Source organism: Mesocricetus auratus, unplaced genomic scaffold (assembly GCF_017639785.1).
Source record: "Mesocricetus auratus isolate SY011 unplaced genomic scaffold, BCM_Maur_2.0 Super-Scaffold_100043, whole genome shotgun sequence".
Classification (NCBI taxonomy): domain Eukaryota; kingdom Metazoa; phylum Chordata; class Mammalia; order Rodentia; family Cricetidae; genus Mesocricetus; species Mesocricetus auratus.
The window spans coordinates 7,291,462-7,309,444 of NW_024429220.1; the positions used below are offsets into that span (position 1 = coordinate 7,291,462).

Here is a 17,983-nt window from a genome sequence, read left to right on the forward strand (position 1 = left end):
CAACAGATGAGGGGCAAGAAAATCTCTCCCACCCTCGTGACCTCAGGTCCAGCTCTCCCACCTGCCTAGACTTTGATGGGTGGCTGTGGTGGGGGTGAGGGGTGGGTGGGGAGGAATCTCTCCTCTGTCCACACTGTCACAAGACAGATGAGTACTGGGGACACTTCTCCCAAGCTCACTATCTCAGGGCTGGCTCACCCGAATCTCCACCAACAGGCTTGTGCTGCCCAGGTGAGGTGTGGAGCCTGCCGTCCTGAGCATTGCGGCTGGTGGGGACAGGGGCAACTGTCCCACCTGCCTCAGGCTTTGATAGATGAGGAGGGGGAGCTAATTTCAATAAAAGGAAAACATAAATTTATTTTTAAAAGGCCTTTTTCACTTTGTTAATATTTTTATTGTAAGCCCTACACTAAGGTCAATTTTCTTCATATTCAGATGGGACACAATGGTTACTTTAAATAAAATAATCACAGAATTTAAGTAAAACACACATATGAATATGCTTTTAGGAAATATTCGGAAAGTAAGCTGATACTAAAGTTTTGTCAGAATTGAAAATTAATATAGTGGATTTTATCAAACCTCTTAGTTTTTCACCCAGTTCCTTCCTGTGAGAACTGCCTGTCACTATCACACTGACTTCTAGCTTCTTTTGATCAGCTTTGGCCAATGCAACGTGATATGCCATACTTCACAGCATGTCTAGGTTACAGTTTTATTTGTAGGTCTATAATTTGCTAGAGCCATTTCAACCTCTGTTCTCTTCCTTAAATGTTGTGAAGCAAGTAGGAGCTTCTCTTTCCCTTCAAACCCAATAACAAATTCACTGTCAGGCACAGTGCATGGAACAGACCACAGCCAACCAGGAATGGCCATGTGGTGTAGATGAGAAGAAAATAGCTGTGGCTTTACACTGCTGAGCTTCTGCAGCAAAACCTGGAAGACATTGACATGTGCCCTTATGCCCAGAGTACTGAGTCATCAATATTAGCATTTTTGTGTGACTATTGTAAGAGAAAAAAAACCTATGGATAGTTTTCATATTGTTTGGAAGGGTGTTGGGACTGTAAGATTTAAATTTTTGAAGTATGTTATTTGGAGATATTCTTTTAAAAAAATCTCAACCTGATGTTCCAGAGACCTAAATGTTGGCCAAATAGAGAAACAAGATTTGTATATAGAGATGCTCAGGGCAGAGAACCCAAGTCATACATTCCAGTGTGAACCCCACTGAAAAGTGCGCACTTCCAACAAGCTGTGCCTTAGCTGGAAAACTCCAAGAGACCAGTTCAGAATGAATGATAGATATTTTACATTTCTGTACTTGGTTTGCTTTTGTTTAGTTTTTGAGTAGAGCAGGCGCATTCATGTCCCAGCAGTGCACATCTTGAGGTCAGAGGATAGCTTGCAGGCATCTGCTTTCCCTTCTACCATGTGGATTCTGGGGCCAGCTCAGGTCATCAAACCTCTTTATCTGCAGAACCGTCTTTCTTGGTGAAATGCCATGACAAAAAAAAAGTTGGGGAGGAAAAGGTTAATCAGCTTAAACTTTCATATAGATGTTCATCACTGAAGGAAGTCAGGACAGGAACTCAGGGCAGAGGCCTGGAGGCAGGAGCTGATGGAGAGCTGCTTACTGGCTGGCTTCCCATGGCTTGCTCAGTTCACCTTATAGAGCTCAAGACCACCAGCCCAGGGATGGCATCACCCACTATGGCCTGGGCCCTCCTCCATTGATCACTAATTGAGAAATTCCTTACTGCTAAATCTCATGTCAGCATTTCCTCAACTGAGGATCCTTCCTCTCTGGTGACACTAGCTGGTGTCAAGTTGACGCACAAACCGGTCAGTACACCTGGCCTTCAATTTGATTTAGATTTTTCAGAAAGTGCTGAAAGACTAATGGCTCAGGGGAGAGAAGGGAGTCCTTCAGGGGTGAGAAGAGCTTAATCATCAGAATCTCTGTATTCTGCAGTGAGGACTAATAGTGACCTTGGACATAACTCCGAAAATCAATTCAGCAACATAATTTAGAATTTTTCTCTTTCTTTATTACCTTGTTCATAAGCAAAGACTTATCTGGAAATTCTAAGCACTCTTTGCTTGCAAAATTACATCTATGCAATTTCAGAAAGGGCTTTCAATTTTGAATACAATGTCTACTTTGTCATAATCTGATACATCTTCTTTAGACTTTTCCAAATGCTGTATTCTTTCTCTCCTTTAAATTTTCTAAAGAAGATATTTTAGTCTTTGTAAAATAGAATTTTACAATAGTAAGGAATCTTAGAATACATCTTCTGTCCTTTCATCCTCACCAAATTCCAGAGAAGAGACACAGAACCCTCAAGAACCTGGGCTCCCAGCAGCAAGGAAAAGATCTAGGTCTAGGTCCCAACATTGCATATCCTGTGCAGCATCAGATTAATTTGAACAAAGTGTTATTATTTATCTCACTTAGGACGTCAGAAGGGTAACACAACCCAACTATTGTTCAGTTTCTTATCTTTTATAGTCCCAGAGTGTGAAGGCAGAATTTTACTACTGACCCTTTGTGGCAGTAAGAGAAAAGCATTTCCAACAGTGAGATTTGAGATTTGAGCAGTCAGTGTTTTCTTATGCTGTCAGCTACAGACTTCTACTAGTTATTTAGCTCTTATGAATCATGTTATAGTTTCAAAATACCTTTCTATCAATAGCAACTTTGTAGCATGAATCAGGCTGGTTTTGTTATCTCCTCCTCCCCAAAACAGCTGTCCTGGTCACACAGGCTGATTGCAGAGTCTCACATATGTTTAGCTGTTCAAACTCTTGAAGTCTATCTATATCATTGGTTCTCAGCCTACTGATTGCAACCCCTTGGGGTCGAATGATATCAGATATCCTATATATCTGATATTTACATTATGATTCATAGCAGTAGCAAAATCATGGTTATGAAGTGGCAACAAAATAATTTCATGGTTGGGGGCCACCATAGCATGAGGAACTGCATTAAGTAATTACAGGCTGAGAACCACTGACCTATGTGACACAAGTCAAAAATTTCACATGAAGGATGGGATCAGTTTTACCTGTGGAATTCCTGGTGGCAAAGGACAGATTGAAATGCTAGTAACAGAAGAATGGTAGAGAACACATCCACTGATGGTATTGTCTACAATAGAATTTAGCATTTTAACTCATCCCTAGTTCCTAGAGTCCTGGAGGACCCTGCTTCAGTCTGAAAATCAGCTGTAGTATAAGACCCTGAGGAAATAGAAAGTCTATTGGCACGGTCTAGTTCATGCCTTACCTAACCTAAAGGAGAAATGATGGATTCTTTGGGGAAGACACAGGAGCATTGTAACAGCTTGCCAGCTCTGGACACTTCTTAGTGGTTGTTGACAAGAGTGGACATCTTTGAGAGTGCCTTTCTGGTGTAAGGGTTCTGAGCACAAAGCCAGAAGCAATTCCAAACCCAGAATAAGAACAAGGTTTTCTTTTGGCAGTACTCAAATAGAAAAGCTCTTTGACTCACAACCTTTGAGTCATTCTCGAGTCTTTTCTCTGTCCCGTGAAGGCAATTTAAGCACCAAGATGAAACCAGTCCCTTTGATTCTCAGCTTTCTCTTCCCAGAAACCTCCAACTCAACTCCTGCCCCAGGAAGACCAGGTTTTTCTTAAGGCAGTGATTTCAAAGGAAGACCACTTTACATAAGCAGGCTTAGGGATTTGAGGGCTTGGAAGAGTCACTAGGAATTACTGTCAATTCTTGCCTTGAAGCCGTCTCTGCCCTAGGATACACTGCTTGCCAGCTGGCCCTACAAATCTCATTACCTTCTCCTTTCCTTGTCCTCCTCTCAAGTTAAGATGCTGATTTACCAAGAGGCATAGGGGAGCTCAGAGTGGAGTCTAACCAAAGTTCTGACCCATCCGTCACTACCGCCAATGCACTAAAGGTGTGATTTCTTCACTTATATTTTTAAAGACATCAAGTGCTACATTGGTCTGGTTCACATTTGGGTCACCTTCTGCATCTCTCCTAAATTGCTCTGATATTTTAAAGGCTTTCTGAAAGTTTACAACTACACCTGATAGGAATTCTGGCTTACCGCAGCTAACAGTCCCTCAATCTGTCCAATGACGCCCTCTTTTCAAAGCTCTACTTGATGGGTCTTGAACTGTAATAGGAGATCTCACTGTAAAATTGCCACACTCACACTTTCAGATCTTCCACAGCTGCAGCAGAAGCCCCTTCATTATTTTGTGTGTCCTTTATCCCAAGACCCCTCCCTTTCCTGCCTGCACACAATTACAAATCTTCAGGGTACCAGATGAAGAGCATAACTAGTCTCTATGACTTCAGCTTTGGACCCGTTTTCAGTGAAGGGTCATTTATGTAGTACAGACATCAGGATGAAAGTCTGTGGGGGGCATTCTTCCTTCCATGTGCTCAAAGAATTCAGCAGTCGTGGGGTTTAAAATGATTTGTACGAAAAGATATCCCTGCTATGGAGCATTCTGGCTTCACAGAAGGAACCAAACAGTAAGCAATGGCAACAGAGAAACTCGTTTGGGTAGATAGGACTGTTTAAAAAAGAGCAATGACAATGCTGGAGAAAGTAAATAGAACAAGGAAACAGCCACAGGTGCACACCAGCTATGCAAGGCATTGTTTGCGATGATTCAGGGAGGTTAGCTGGAGACTTGGGTTGTGGGGGAGGGGGGAATGCTTCCAGCGTTAAGACACCCTTGCCATCCCCTGTATCTTTAGCGCACGCTGGCTGCCAATGAATATCTGTGTAATGAATGGAACACCTGCCACACCATCCGATGTTTTCAAACAAACTCTAAAATTCTTTGACAATCACTTCTGTGCACGCAGGCCTCATCTATTGCAAGCTCTGCAGGAGAGAAAAGCGAAGCACGGGGCTTCAGTGGGCCATCATCCGTTTAGTTGAATAGTAGGGAAGTGGGAAGAGAAACATGCTCCCTAGAATTAGAAGATCAGAATGATTACTACATTATTACCCGACAGTTCTACCCAACTTCTCCTGTTTCCATCTGTGGGCCCCGGGGACCCTAAAGAGTTAGCCAGGGGCAATTCTGTGGTTTTGACAGGGAACCCTCTCTGGGCACCATGTCCCCTTCCCTTTCTCGCCTGCACCTGCTATGCTGCCTCTTTCTTTTCTGCAGAGACGCAGAGGTCAAAGCACGTTCCTGTGCGGTGATGGTGATGAAAAGCTCCTAGGGTTAGCTTCCTGGCTGGCAGCACACTCTCCAGGATTCAGGGAGTGCCTCTAGGATTCCTGTGGGCATGCTCTTAGATTCCCCCAACTCCACAGCCTCTTCTCTGGCTCGTGTCCGCCACTTAAGGAGCATCTCAGGGTAGCCACGGTCCTTTGCGCCCCGGGGCACCATCAGTGCCTGCAGGAAAGGGGGTCAGTGACGGAAAAAGAATGGGGGGCATAAGGGCTTGCCAGCTTCAGCCGCAGCAGCTGCAGCGGCAGGCAGAGGAGTGGAGGGTGCTGAGCAGGGCTGGAGCCGGGGCCAGGAGGGAGGGAGAGAAGGCGGTGGCGCGGGGCTGGAGGGGGGGTGTTGTGAGGCTGTGCCAGGCAAGCCAGAGGGGTGCTCCGCACTCCCCCCGCCCTCCTTCCGGGAGCGAGGATGCAGACTCTAGAACTGGTGCTGCTGGGCTGAGGCGGAGGCAGGGGAATTGCAACGCGCGCGGCCCGGCGAGTGTGTCTCCTGCGCCCCGAGAGGCGGGGGGAGGCGGAGGACCGGGAGGCGGAGGAGGAGGGGGAGAATGCCTGGAGCTGCCGCCGCCGCCGCGATGCTCCCGGCTCAGGAGGCTGCCAAGCTCTACCACACCAACTATGTGCGGAACTCGCGGGCCATCGGCGTGCTGTGGGCCATCTTCACCATCTGCTTTGCCATCGTCAACGTGGTGTGCTTCATTCAGCCCTACTGGATCGGCGACGGCGTGGACACCCCACAAGCCGGCTATTTCGGGCTCTTCCACTACTGCATCGGCAACGGCTTCTCCCGGGAGCTGACCTGCAGGGGCAGCTTCACGGACTTCTCCACGCTGCCCTCGGGCGCCTTCAAAGCCGCCTCCTTCTTCATCGGCCTCTCCATGATGCTCATCATCGCCTGCATCGTTTGCTTTACCCTCTTCTTCTTCTGCAACACAGCCACCGTGTACAAGATCTGTGCCTGGATGCAGCTCACCTCCGGTGAGTGCGTGCTCGCTTCCGCGGAGGCGGGGACCCCTGAGTGTCCGAGCTCGGGAGGGGCTGGAGTGGGAGGGGCCGCTCCCTGAGCTCTGCGGTCCTGTCCGGACAACTCAACCCTCTCTGAGGCGGAGGGGTGTGGAAGGAGGAACCCACCGGCTCCCCAGCTGCTGCGCTGGCCCTGGGTCCCCAGGCTTTTTCGTACCCCCTGAGTGTTAGGGACGCCACCCAGAGGGACGCCCTGGAGGCTGAGCGGTTGTTGGTCAGAGTCGCTCACAACTAAAGATGGGGTAGGGAGGCGGAGAAGTGGAAGTGGAGGCTCAGAGATGGTGTGTGTGTGTGTGTGTGTGTGTGTGTGTGTGTGTGTGTGTGTGTGTGTGTGTGTACGAGCTCTGAGGGACTAGGGGAGACTGGTACAAGCCTGTGAAAAACGGATTTAGAGCTGCTGTAGTAGAAGGATCAATCCTTACTGTTCAGCCCTACCCTGGGATTATTTCTGTCTTTGCTTCAGGGTGTGTGTGTGTGAGGGGGGCGTGTAAATTTGTCTTGGACAAGCATAAATATTTTATCATCCCTCTGGTGATGAGCAAATCCTAATGTTGCTTACTCCCCCACCCCGTTTTTCTTAAAAGAAAAAAAAAAAGAACTTAAGAGTATGCCTTAGCAGTCTCCAAAGGCACACCTCCAGAGTCTCCTTGTCAGTCAAGGTCTTTCTCTTTGGTCTCTAAACAGATGTGGAGGTCTTGAAGGGTTCGGGAAGTGGTGCTAGGAAAGTGACCAAGGGAGAGCTGGTCTCCTTAGTCTCTTTAGCATCAGCATGAACATCACTCTTATCAGCTGAAAGTGCCCCCCCAACACACATACCAACATTAAAGTTACTTTCAATCAAGAAAGAATGTTGGAGTGAGTTTCCTGGTGGCTTTGAAGAGGGCCGAAACCAAACTGGCTGTCACTGCACTTCTGACGCCTTGCCTTCCTTCTCTTTTCAAGTCCAGAGTCCTTGAGTTCATGACACATTGGAGGGATCGTGAATGTCTGGGGCAGTTAAACATCTGCATTTATGCTTTATTATGATCACTATTTAGGTAACCCAGTTATAAGATACAGTTTATTCTATTTTTTTGAAGTCTTCTGGGAGAGGAGGGACTTAATCATTGAGTTACCAGAATGGGTGAGATAAGCAAATACTTGAAGGTGCTGGGTCATGCTAAGGTCCCGGCGTTGTGAGACTGGGACCCTGTGCAGCAGAAGCCGGAGTCAAACTCCTGGTACTCTTGCCTCAGTCTTCCCAGTGCCCGTATCTGTGTCTGGAAAAGTTCCCCATCTTGTTAGTTTCATAAAAGAAGCGAAGCTCATGTGAGTGTCATGCACAGGAGTGTTAGTTAGCTTCAGGTCTGTCTTGCTGGTTTTGATTTGTGTTTGCTGTGAAAGTAAACAGGAAGGAGCATGCTGCCATCCTCCGGCATGCAAATAAGCTTACTTGCCTTCTGCCATCCCCCCCCCACTTGAGTAAATTTCTTGCACTGTGTTTTCACTTTCTTAAGTGTACAGGTGCTTCAGGAGCAGAATAGCAGATTTTCAGAAACTCCTATGTTCTGCCTGCTCATGCTTTCCTCATACGTTGGACTTTGAAGAGAACAGGACAAACAGGATGCACATGTTTTAGGAAAAGACGTGACCCTACATTGCCAATTTTAAATCTTTTGAGTTAATGACCCATTTAGACTAGTGATTCAAATTAGATTTTTTTCAACGGTCTGATAGTAGTTTGTGGTACTTCTCCAAAAACACATATTTTATTTTGATGAGGTTTTGTATTTTTAAATAAAAATAAAGAAAACAATCTTTTGGGGAAAATGACCACTTTTGAAGTGAGTCTAAACTTCTGTGTAGCCTTTTCCATTTCCCTGAAATAGATCACAAAGAACATAATAAACACACGTGTGCAGACACTTGACAAAAATGTACTATTTTTGATTTCCATTCCATTAAAATGTGATGATAGTCGTTGTACTGTGGTACATTTTCTTCATCAGGGGAGAACCTTACAAGCTATGTCTTAAAAACTTTTTGAAATCAGTCATTTTACTTCTAGTTTCATTTGCTAATTAACTATATTAATAAAATGATGAATTATGACAAGAGATCAATTAATAATTAAGTTATACCTACAAATCTTAAAGGAATGAAATCTAGAAGGTATTTGTGAAGAATGCTATATTTAACATGGTTTTTAGTTCTTAGAACTGAGACATAGTATAAAATGTACTAAACATTCTCTGCAAGCACTGAACTTTGAATGTCTTCTCTTTAATGTTCTTCAATGTTTATAAAGTTTTTGTGTTCATAGTTTAACTACCCAGAATAATCTTAAGGGACATGTTCTAAATATGAAAGGTGAGATTTAATGTAGTGTTTTATTATTAGATACTTTTTAACCTTAATTTAAAGCTAAGTAACTAACTTGTATATCTGGTTATCTAATCATTTCAATATGGCAGCTATAGGTGAAAGTTTCTGTATAGCCTGATCCTGCCACGCTTCAGTTCCAAATAAACACACAGAGACTTATATTAATTATAAATGATTTGACTGATGACTAAGGCTTCTTATTGACTATCTATCTCTTAATTATTAACTCATTTTTATTAAACTTTATATTGTCATGAGGCTGTGGCTTACCCGGAATGCTCTGGGATGTTACTCCTTTGGCGGCTACATGACATCTCTTTCGAGATTCTCTCTGAGTCTCCTCTTCCTAGAATTCTCCTAGTCTTGTAGCCCCACCTATACTTCCTGCAGAATGTCTGGCAGACTCTTCCATGAAGCAGGGACCCTGAAGGACTGTCCATCTTGTTTTGCAAGTTCAGCAGTCACTTTCCTGTGGGTCCTTCACGTTCAGTTTATACAGCATACAGTTAAACAGTACAGGCAAGAGCAGTTTCTTTACCAAATGGCTAGTCTTGCCATATTGAAAGCAAACTCCATAATGAGTTTCTTCAGTGCCCATCTTCCTGTCTAATGTAATTGGTGTTGCCAAGAACAGTTGTGTCTCATTGTTATGAAAAACCCTAATAAACCCTTTTAAATGCCACATTCTGTGAGTCTTTGAAAGGTCTGAAGAATATCTATCCATTTGAAATATATCTTTGTATATCAAGGAAACCTAACTAACATAACTATAAGTTTTGACTATTATAGGTGACAATCTATAACCTGTATTTAATTATATATTGCATTTTACATGAGCTGTATAAGCATAATACCTAAGCAAGAGCAGAAATATACCTATAACAAAATTAACCTTAAATTTGTATCAATAAACCAAAATCCATACCAATGCAAAGTATTCATTTCTACATCGTATTCCCTTTTATTTTTCTTTAGAAAGAGATTGACGGTGATCATTAACCATTTTCAACCAACCAAATTTAAATGAAAACAAACGTTTATAAACAATATTTGGGAATGTGGGCATAGTTTTCTCCAAACTGCTTCCTGCTGTTTGGGGGTGCTGTCAATCCCATGGGGATCATGAGAAACCACAGAAACCTAGCCAAATCCTGCCTGTAGTAGTTTATGGAGCTACATTGTCTCAGCTGTTTTGGATGTTGGATCACCTGGGCCACTGCTTCAGGGGGTCTTGCTTGATCAAACCATATTAGTCTGGAAGGAATCCACAGCTTTTCATCTTCTGAGGAAATAAAAGCAGAACATCTTTTTCAAAGTAACATGTTCTTAGACTTAATTTTGAAGTTAAGGCTTTTTCAAGATATATAGGTTGGATCAATCTAGCAGCATTTATGATCAAATGTCTTTTAGCAGTTGTTGCTCCTACTTCAGTAGTCAAACAATTCAAAGACAGCACAATAACATACAGTATCCATACTGTGTATTTTCTATCTTTACGTGACCTATTTTTTAGTAATTTATTTATTTTTTAATTTTTGTTTTTTTTTGAGACAGGGTTTCTCTGTGTATCTTTGGCTATCCTGGAACTCACTGTGTAGACCAGGCTGGTCTCAAACTCACAGAGATCCATCTGCCTCTGCCTCCCGAGTGCTGGGATTAAAGACTTATGCCACCACACCCAGCTACTCTATTGCTTTTTTAAGGACTTTCTCTATCCTTTTTCTTTTATTTCCCAAGCCTACGTGTGTTTTTAAACACACTGTAAGCCATTTAGAATTTTCTACTCTGAATCAGTCTTTACTGCATATCTATCCTTTTCTGATCACTAATGTCTTTAATCTGCTAAACAGCATGGCTAAAATTAGAGTGGTGGCTGGCCTCACCCTATTCCTTGGCTTTCTGAGAGTCTAGCTTCATGGCCTGGCTACTGCTGGGAGACATGTTTATTGTCACAACTCTGCAGAGTTTCTAGGTTCATGTCACTGCCTACTGAGATGCATGCTGCAGGCTGCTGGTAAACACCATTTAATTGTTTTGTTTACCTTAAGGCTGAGTCAGGAAGTCTCTCTTAAGGGAACCTCTTGCCTCTAGCAAACAGAGCCCACCCAAGAAAATTCTGCTACCAAAAAGCTGTGCCAGCCTCTGTTCTTTCGACTTTAGAGTCCCTTCCCAAGCTCTCTCAGGATTTATGCAGATATAGTTGCCGAAAGTTGGGTGCCACCTGGGAATGGTGGGATCTGTCCCGCCTTTTTTTTTTTTTAAAGTCAGGTAGAGTATCAAGTCCTAAATGAAATGATACATTAAGATGGTGAATGTAGACTGTTTTGTGGCAATATAGTATCACAAATTTTTAATGAGCCTGCTGCAGTGATGTATGCCTTTAATCCCAGCACTCAAGTCAGAGGCAAGCGGATCCCTGTCAGTTCCAGGACAGCCAGATCTGTGAAGAGAGACCCTGTCCCAAAACAAAACAAAACAAAACAAAACAAAACAAAACACCAGAAGCAAACAAACCAAAAAACCCAAAGCAACTAAAAAAAATCAACCAAAAAGAAGAGGAGGAGGATGAGGGAGAAGAGAAAGGAGGGAAGGAGAAGGACTTTTTAATGGTCCTGAACAAGGAACTAGGAAAATATTTAATTTATTGGACCTGAAAATTGTATTACTCACCTGTCTATTTTTGTGATGCATGTATCAACAACGTGAAAACCTCATGCTTTCCCACACCCCCCTAGATTATTGCCAGTCAGAAGCCAGAGACTAGGAAACCCAGAGTTAGAAACTAATATGTCACTCTGCCTTTGGGAGTAACCACACACACACACACACACACACACACACACACAGGCTAGTAAAGAGACTGGGCACAAAAAATAATGCCAACCTTTCTCACATGTTCAGACAGAAAACTCTTGAAAGGTAAAGGTAAACTCTTCCTTCTTTAGTGATTTCTGTAACACAGAAAGGGGGAGCATGCATTGTCAAGTGGGATGATGACGTCCTGTTTCCTCCTTAAATCAGCACAGAAGGGAACTTTGCTCCTGAAAGACTTCCTTCTTTATCTCTGTCTCTCTAAAGCAGTGTTTCAGTCTGTTTCTAGATCCAGTAATAGCCAATTTCACAGAGCTGCTTTGTTTGTTTGTTTCGCTGATGGTAGATCTTGTTTCTAGAAGCCTGTGTAGCCGAGGGGGCTACATTTTCTTTTTCATCAGCTGAGGTATGGCAGAGTGGAAGGCTTCATCTTGGCTGAAGATGACTGACAAGGAGGGATTCACTTTTATTTGTGAGGTGAGGAGATCTTACCCAGCTTGGATTTTCTTGATCAGGAGGTAGAACAGAAATGGGTTTCGTCTTGCCCAGCCCGTTCCAGGACCCTCCTCATTCTGAGTGTGTGAGGAGAGAGCAGTACCACAGTGGCAAAGCTATACAGTGAGGGTAAGTGCTTGATCAGTGCCTCCCAGCTTCTTGGCCTTAGTTTCCTCAAAAGTACTTCCAGTCAGCTTAGGGGCAGCGAGGGTCACCAAAGGTCATCAGAGCCTTTGCGCTGTTGTCCGATCTTCTCTTGTGACACCCTGTTCATTTTCTGTAGCTGTCACCAACATTTGAAATTACAGGTTGCTCATGTGTTTGTTCAAGGTCTGTCTTGCCTAGAACATTGAAAGTCAGACCTCACTTTTTCTTTTCTTTATGTTATAGAAAGGTCAAGCACATGCATGCATGTTTGAGTTTAAAGGTGGGGGTTTGGTGGGGGGCGTGGGAGGATGGGAGAGAGAGGTAACTGGGATTGATAGGTAAAACAAAACTGTTTCTAACTTAAATAAAAAGAATTTTAAAGAGATGTATGGTGTAAGCCTGGCTCTGCCATTTATTTTGTGAGCTCGGAAACGGCTTTCTGTGCCTCAGTTGCTCACCTGCAAACAGTTGTAACCACTCTGGGAGATTGGTGCAATTAAATGAATTTATGTATGTATTAGTATCTGGCTCATGATAAAACAAAACCAAACCAGAACACTATGTGACTGTTAGGAGTGGTTGCTATTGTCTCATCAAAGTACATAGTAGTATTGTATAAATGACACATTCTGCATATTCAATACATTTTCTGTTGAGTTAATTAGTGAAGAGGAAAAATGGCTATGATTATTGTACTGAAGAAAGAAGGAGGGAGTGCTAGATTTTCTCATGTCCTGCAGAGAGAAGGAAAGAACCCTGAGAGTCACAACAGTCACTAAAGGAATACTTACTTCCCTGGTCTTTGATCGCCATGATTGTGACCTGGTGGCCTGTTTTGGGTTGAGATTTTTCCAAGTGGGGGGTTCTTTGGTGTTCAGGTAATGATCTTTATTACAACACCAGGAAACAATCAGCGTTATCTCAGTCTTCAGCAGGTTTTTTTTTTCCTACTACCATTTAGTCTTTCAGGAAGGAAGATAACAGCAACAAATAACACTACTCAGAATGGGCCTTTTATGTGAGAATCATGAGATCTGGCTGTCTTTGAAGAGCCGAACCTGTTCCTGGGTGTTTTCTTATGAACTCCAGGAGCATTCAGAGCCACAGCAGAGAGTTTCCCAAGATTTCCGGTTTCTTTATCATGTACATTGGTGCAGATTTGTTCACACTGGGCTCAGATGCGGTGTGCAGGGTTTGAAGGGGGCAGCTCCCAAGAGGAGACAAGCCTGGCATGTACTGAAGTGCAAGCTCAGAGTTTAGGACGATCAAAGGGCCTTATCTTTATGGAGAAAGTTCTTCCCTCAAGGAGAAGCCAATCAGTCCTACATCCAGTGTCAGGAAGTCCCTTCCATAGGGCATGGGCTCCAAAAAAAGCCCGTTCACAAGTTAGGGATGAATCCTGGTCCCACTGCCAGTGGCCTCACAGCCTTGATAGGAGGGAGGGGCTTGGTTTTGTCTCAACTTGATGTGCCAGACTTTGTGGATGCCCCATGGGAGGCCTTACCCTTTCTGAGGAGTGGATGGGAGGGTGGATGGGGAGGAAGGTGGGGGGAGCAGGAGGAGGGGAGGGACGGGGAAACTGGGTGGTATGTAAAATGAAAAAACCTTCTAAGTAAAAAAAAAGGAAGTACCCTCAAGAGGAAGCCAATCCATCCTCCACCCAGTGTCAGGAAGTATCCTAAGGGAGCATTCCCCTACCAGAGCACTGGAAATGTCCCTGCACGTAGAGAGGGAAGGGTGTGTGGGGGTGGAGAAGAAAGTTCTCATTTCCCACCAACATATTCTAGTTTCAGTGTACATAATGCATACATACAATTTTATCTGTCAATAAAAAATTAATACGCCACTCCAGGCAAGAAAATTATTTGAAATAATTTTAGAAACTGTTTCTTTTTCTTATATGTAGTATGAAGAGGAAAGTGACAATTGAAATGATGTTGCAAAATATATTAATGCACATGTCAAAACAAACAATTTTATAACAGCAAGATTTTAAGTGAAGATCTGAGAAATATAGCAGGTCCCATGTAAGCCATATGACAGACATTCTGTTATAAGTTCCACCACTCTTGGCACAAAGAAGCATATTAGCTTTTCTATAGTAAAAATGTCAACAATCTGTTTATTTATTCATAAGTAATTAATAAGTATAATGAAAGCCTAACTAGAATGTAGAATACAAAAGCTGAGTGTGAAATTACGTACCTAGCAGTTGCTGCTTTGGAATGGTGCTATGACCCAGGAAAGAGTCCAGATAGTCAGGTCAGCATGCTATACTGTACAGACCTCAGAGATCTTTCAAAGTAAATCCAATTTTAAATGAAAAAACAAGCACTGAGCCTATGCACTGTGGTATATGACTCAGACCACTTCTGAGTGTGTCTGAAGAGATAAGTGTGTGTAGAGAGAACTTTGGGACACAATGGCATGAAGCAAAGACTATTCCAGAGAATTCTAACTTAAGGGTTTAATGGCATGATGACTAGAGCACTTTTATAGTACAATTTCCATAATACAATTGAACTTTGGGGGTCAGTACGGTCTTTAATGAGTGGAATTTTCCTTATCATAATGAGTCAACCGGAATTTTTATTTGATAAGGGTAAGGACAGAAAGGCTGACCTTCATTCTTAATAACAGGCGCGATATTAATGCTGGCAGAAAGACTCTGCTTCAGACACAAATAGTAGATGAGCTACTTAATGACTTAAGGAGAGTACTGTTACAAAAGTCATCAGACCATCAAGAATGTAAATAAGAACAACCCTCAACACCCCAGATGTTCACATAAGTAACATTGTAATTAAAGACAATTTGAAATTGTGGTTGTGACTCTGTACTGTGATGTGCCAAGGGTCCAACATTCTGACCATTCAAAAATTTGACCATCCTAGTTGTCAACCTGATCATCATTCTCATCTTTCATGCTAAAATGAAATAGAAAATTGAGTGGCTTGCAAGAGGAAGGACTTTTTTCTAATAGAGACACAAACTCTGACTTCTACCTAGAAGACTAGAGAAGGGAGACATTTCTTTTCTTAGATTTGTTTTTATTTATGTGAATCCCCCCTCCGTGTGTGTGTGTGTGTGTGTGTGTGTGTGTGTGTGTTCATATGTCTCTCTCAACTTTCTCAAGATGTTATTAACAAGACTGAGTGGTTTATCTTCAACTCAGTACAACACAGCGAGGCCACACAGTTGTCTGCTTTGGGATCAATTTCTGTATTAAGCCTTGAACAACTTTAAAGCCTCACTTTCCTAATCTAAAAACATGACTGTGATATTACTAACTTAGGATTCCTATGTGGGCTAAATGTAACAACTTAAGGTTTTGCAAATGGCAATTACTCCACAGCATATAACATTATCATTTCTTTATTAAAAAAAAGAGAAGATTTGCGATCCAAATTTCCAGTATTCTTTCAAGAAGCCTGTGAGTCCATATCTGTTTGACAGTAGGTTACGCATCTTGCAGAACTTAACTAATCAAGGCAATTCTTCGAATCATTTGCCCTATTAGAAAACAATAGCTGAATGTGTCATAGGACTCTTGATTTAAAGACTTTTGTAAATAGTCTGGGTGTGGGAAGAATGCTCCTCACAGTTCTCAGTTCCTTTCAAAGAAGTGAAGATGGTGTGCTGGGAAACTGACAGGAGGTCCAGTATTCAACAAACAGGAAAACTGATCAAGCTGTGATGAATGACAGGGACATATGAGAAAGATACCAAAAATAAGCAAACCTTCAGAAAAGCAAGATGGTGGGGCTCAAGACTGGATGGCCTGTGGGATTAGAACATCAGAGGCCTGTTAAGTTTGCTATCATCGATGACTTAGAAATCCATTGGCACAGGCCGGAAGGAGGAAATGTACATTACGGCACAGAGTTGTGTAAACTTACTTACGAAGATAATGCATGTGGCTTTGCATGTGCACAGGTGACTATGACAAGCTGTAGGACCAAGCTGTCCAAGAGAGGAGACAGTCGGACTTTTTGAGTGGTTATGGAAGCACCACTGACTATCAAAACAAGCCAACATAAGAAATCAAAAGGTCACTATAGGAGAGGCAAAGTATTCCTCTAAAGTCTCACCTTTAAAAATCCAGGTAGAGAATTGAAAGGGTCAATTGATTTCTGCAATGTCTCCAAAGGGGAAGGAGAACTTAGCGACTATTTGGGTGAGTATATTTACAACACATTATAGAACATGTATAGTTATACTAGATTAATTTAATCAATAACAGATTATTAATAATCGTGATATTATGGGTCTGTGCTTTTATTAGCTTAGTTTTAAGAAGTTGACTAAACTTTCAAACCAAGTATGTTACAAAAAATTTTTATAGAGAAAGGAATTCTGTACTTATTTGTTTTAAAAGCTGTGGATGGTGACCTTTCAATGGTTATGACATCTGTTTAATAGATTAATGATAAATATTAACACAAGATTAAAATAGAACAAAAATGCTTTGCAGATAATAAGGGTCTTATGAAATGTATTTAAAATGTTAACATGAGTACATATATGTATGCACTAGGCTGTACCATGAAATGTATTCCTAATTGTTAACTATCATCAGCAAATGTGAAAGACACTACTAAAGGTGGAAAATGACTCAGTATGGATTTAGAAAAACAGTTAGCCCTTCTTAGAAATATTGTGAAAGACTTACATCTTTCATTCATAGTTATGTATTTATTAGAAGGAAAATTAGAAAGATATACTTGACTTAAGAAATTTAGCGGTTTATTTTAGTATTTCTTTTCTCACCTTCATTTATTATTTTTATTCTTAGTATGCCTTAATTATGCTTTGAAGTGACTGAAAATTATAATTATTTACTCAGCTGGGCTTCTTAGATTCTCTGTTGGTCATAGAATCTATCTTTGATACACAGCATAGCTTTAAAAAAAACCACTTAAACAAATGTACCTCCCAACCTAGTGTGTTTTTTCCATGTGGCCTCAGTATGCAGTTCCACTATTCTGCATCATCATGGAGTTTTCTTTCCAGCCAGGTTCCACTGCTTCAGCCCCAAATGAGCACACAGAGTCACTATAATAATTATTAAACTGTTGGCCAATTGCTAGGGCTTCTTATCAGCTAGCTCTGTCTTAATTATTAATCCATTTCTATTAATCTGTGTGTTTCCATGTGGTCTTGGCTTACCAGAGAATTCGTGAACCTGCTAATCCTTTTTCAGCTACATGGTGTCCCTTCAAGTTCTCTCTCCGCCTACCTTTCCCAGAATTCTCCTTATCTCCTAGCCCCGCCTATCTTCCTGCCTCTATTGGCCAAAAAGTGATTTATTCATCAACCAATAAGAGAAACACATATGCAGAAGGACACCCAACATCAGTGATAGGGAGGAACTGCTCCTCATAGAGAAAATACTTGCGTGTTTATAGACATCCACGTTTTTCCGACTTAGGTAGGATGAGGTATTCCTCATCTCTCCTTCACTTCTTTCACCCAGAGCTAGGTGGCTACCCTCTGACATCACTGGTATTAGTCTCACACTCTGAATTCTTACAGTCAAGGGTTAGAGTCAACATTACCAGCTCAGTGTCTCCTGTATCAAATACAGAAAGAGTCAGTTGCTTCTTGGTGGTGTGAAAGCAGCGATAGTGAACATAATTGTTAAACCACAATCACAGTTATAGATAATTTGGGCAACGAAAGTGAGGGAAGGGAGCTAAGAATGTGGTCTCAGTATCTGCATCTTGACCAGGTAACTGGCTGAGTGACTTTGGGTAGTCCATCTAAATATGCCTTCATTTTCTTGACTTTATTTTTCTTAGGCTTATAGAGTTGTATAAGATTTCAAAAAGTATTTCAAAGAGTTATGGAAAATAAGATTACAAAATATTTCAAAGAGTTATGGACATGAAAAATATATTAAC

At 42.1% G+C, this 17,983-nt stretch overlaps 1 protein-coding gene across 3 annotated transcripts in view; it reads left to right on the forward strand.

Moving 5' to 3' along the window:
- The first annotated feature begins 5,590 nt into the window (after positions 1–5,590).
- The window catches only part of Lhfpl3 (LHFPL tetraspan subfamily member 3), a 518,223-nt gene continuing 505,830 nt past the window's right edge, over positions 5,591–17,983 (forward strand). The window contains exon 1 of one of the 3 annotated variants that reach the window (XM_040735138.1): positions 5,591–6,218. In XM_040735138.1, coding sequence (XP_040591072.1) covers positions 5,789–6,218 — 430 coding nt within the window. In that variant the 5' untranslated portion in view covers positions 5,591–5,788. The remainder of the gene's footprint in view (positions 6,219–17,983) is intronic. The other 2 variants (XM_013121079.3, XM_005080859.4) reach the window with 2 other exon arrangements.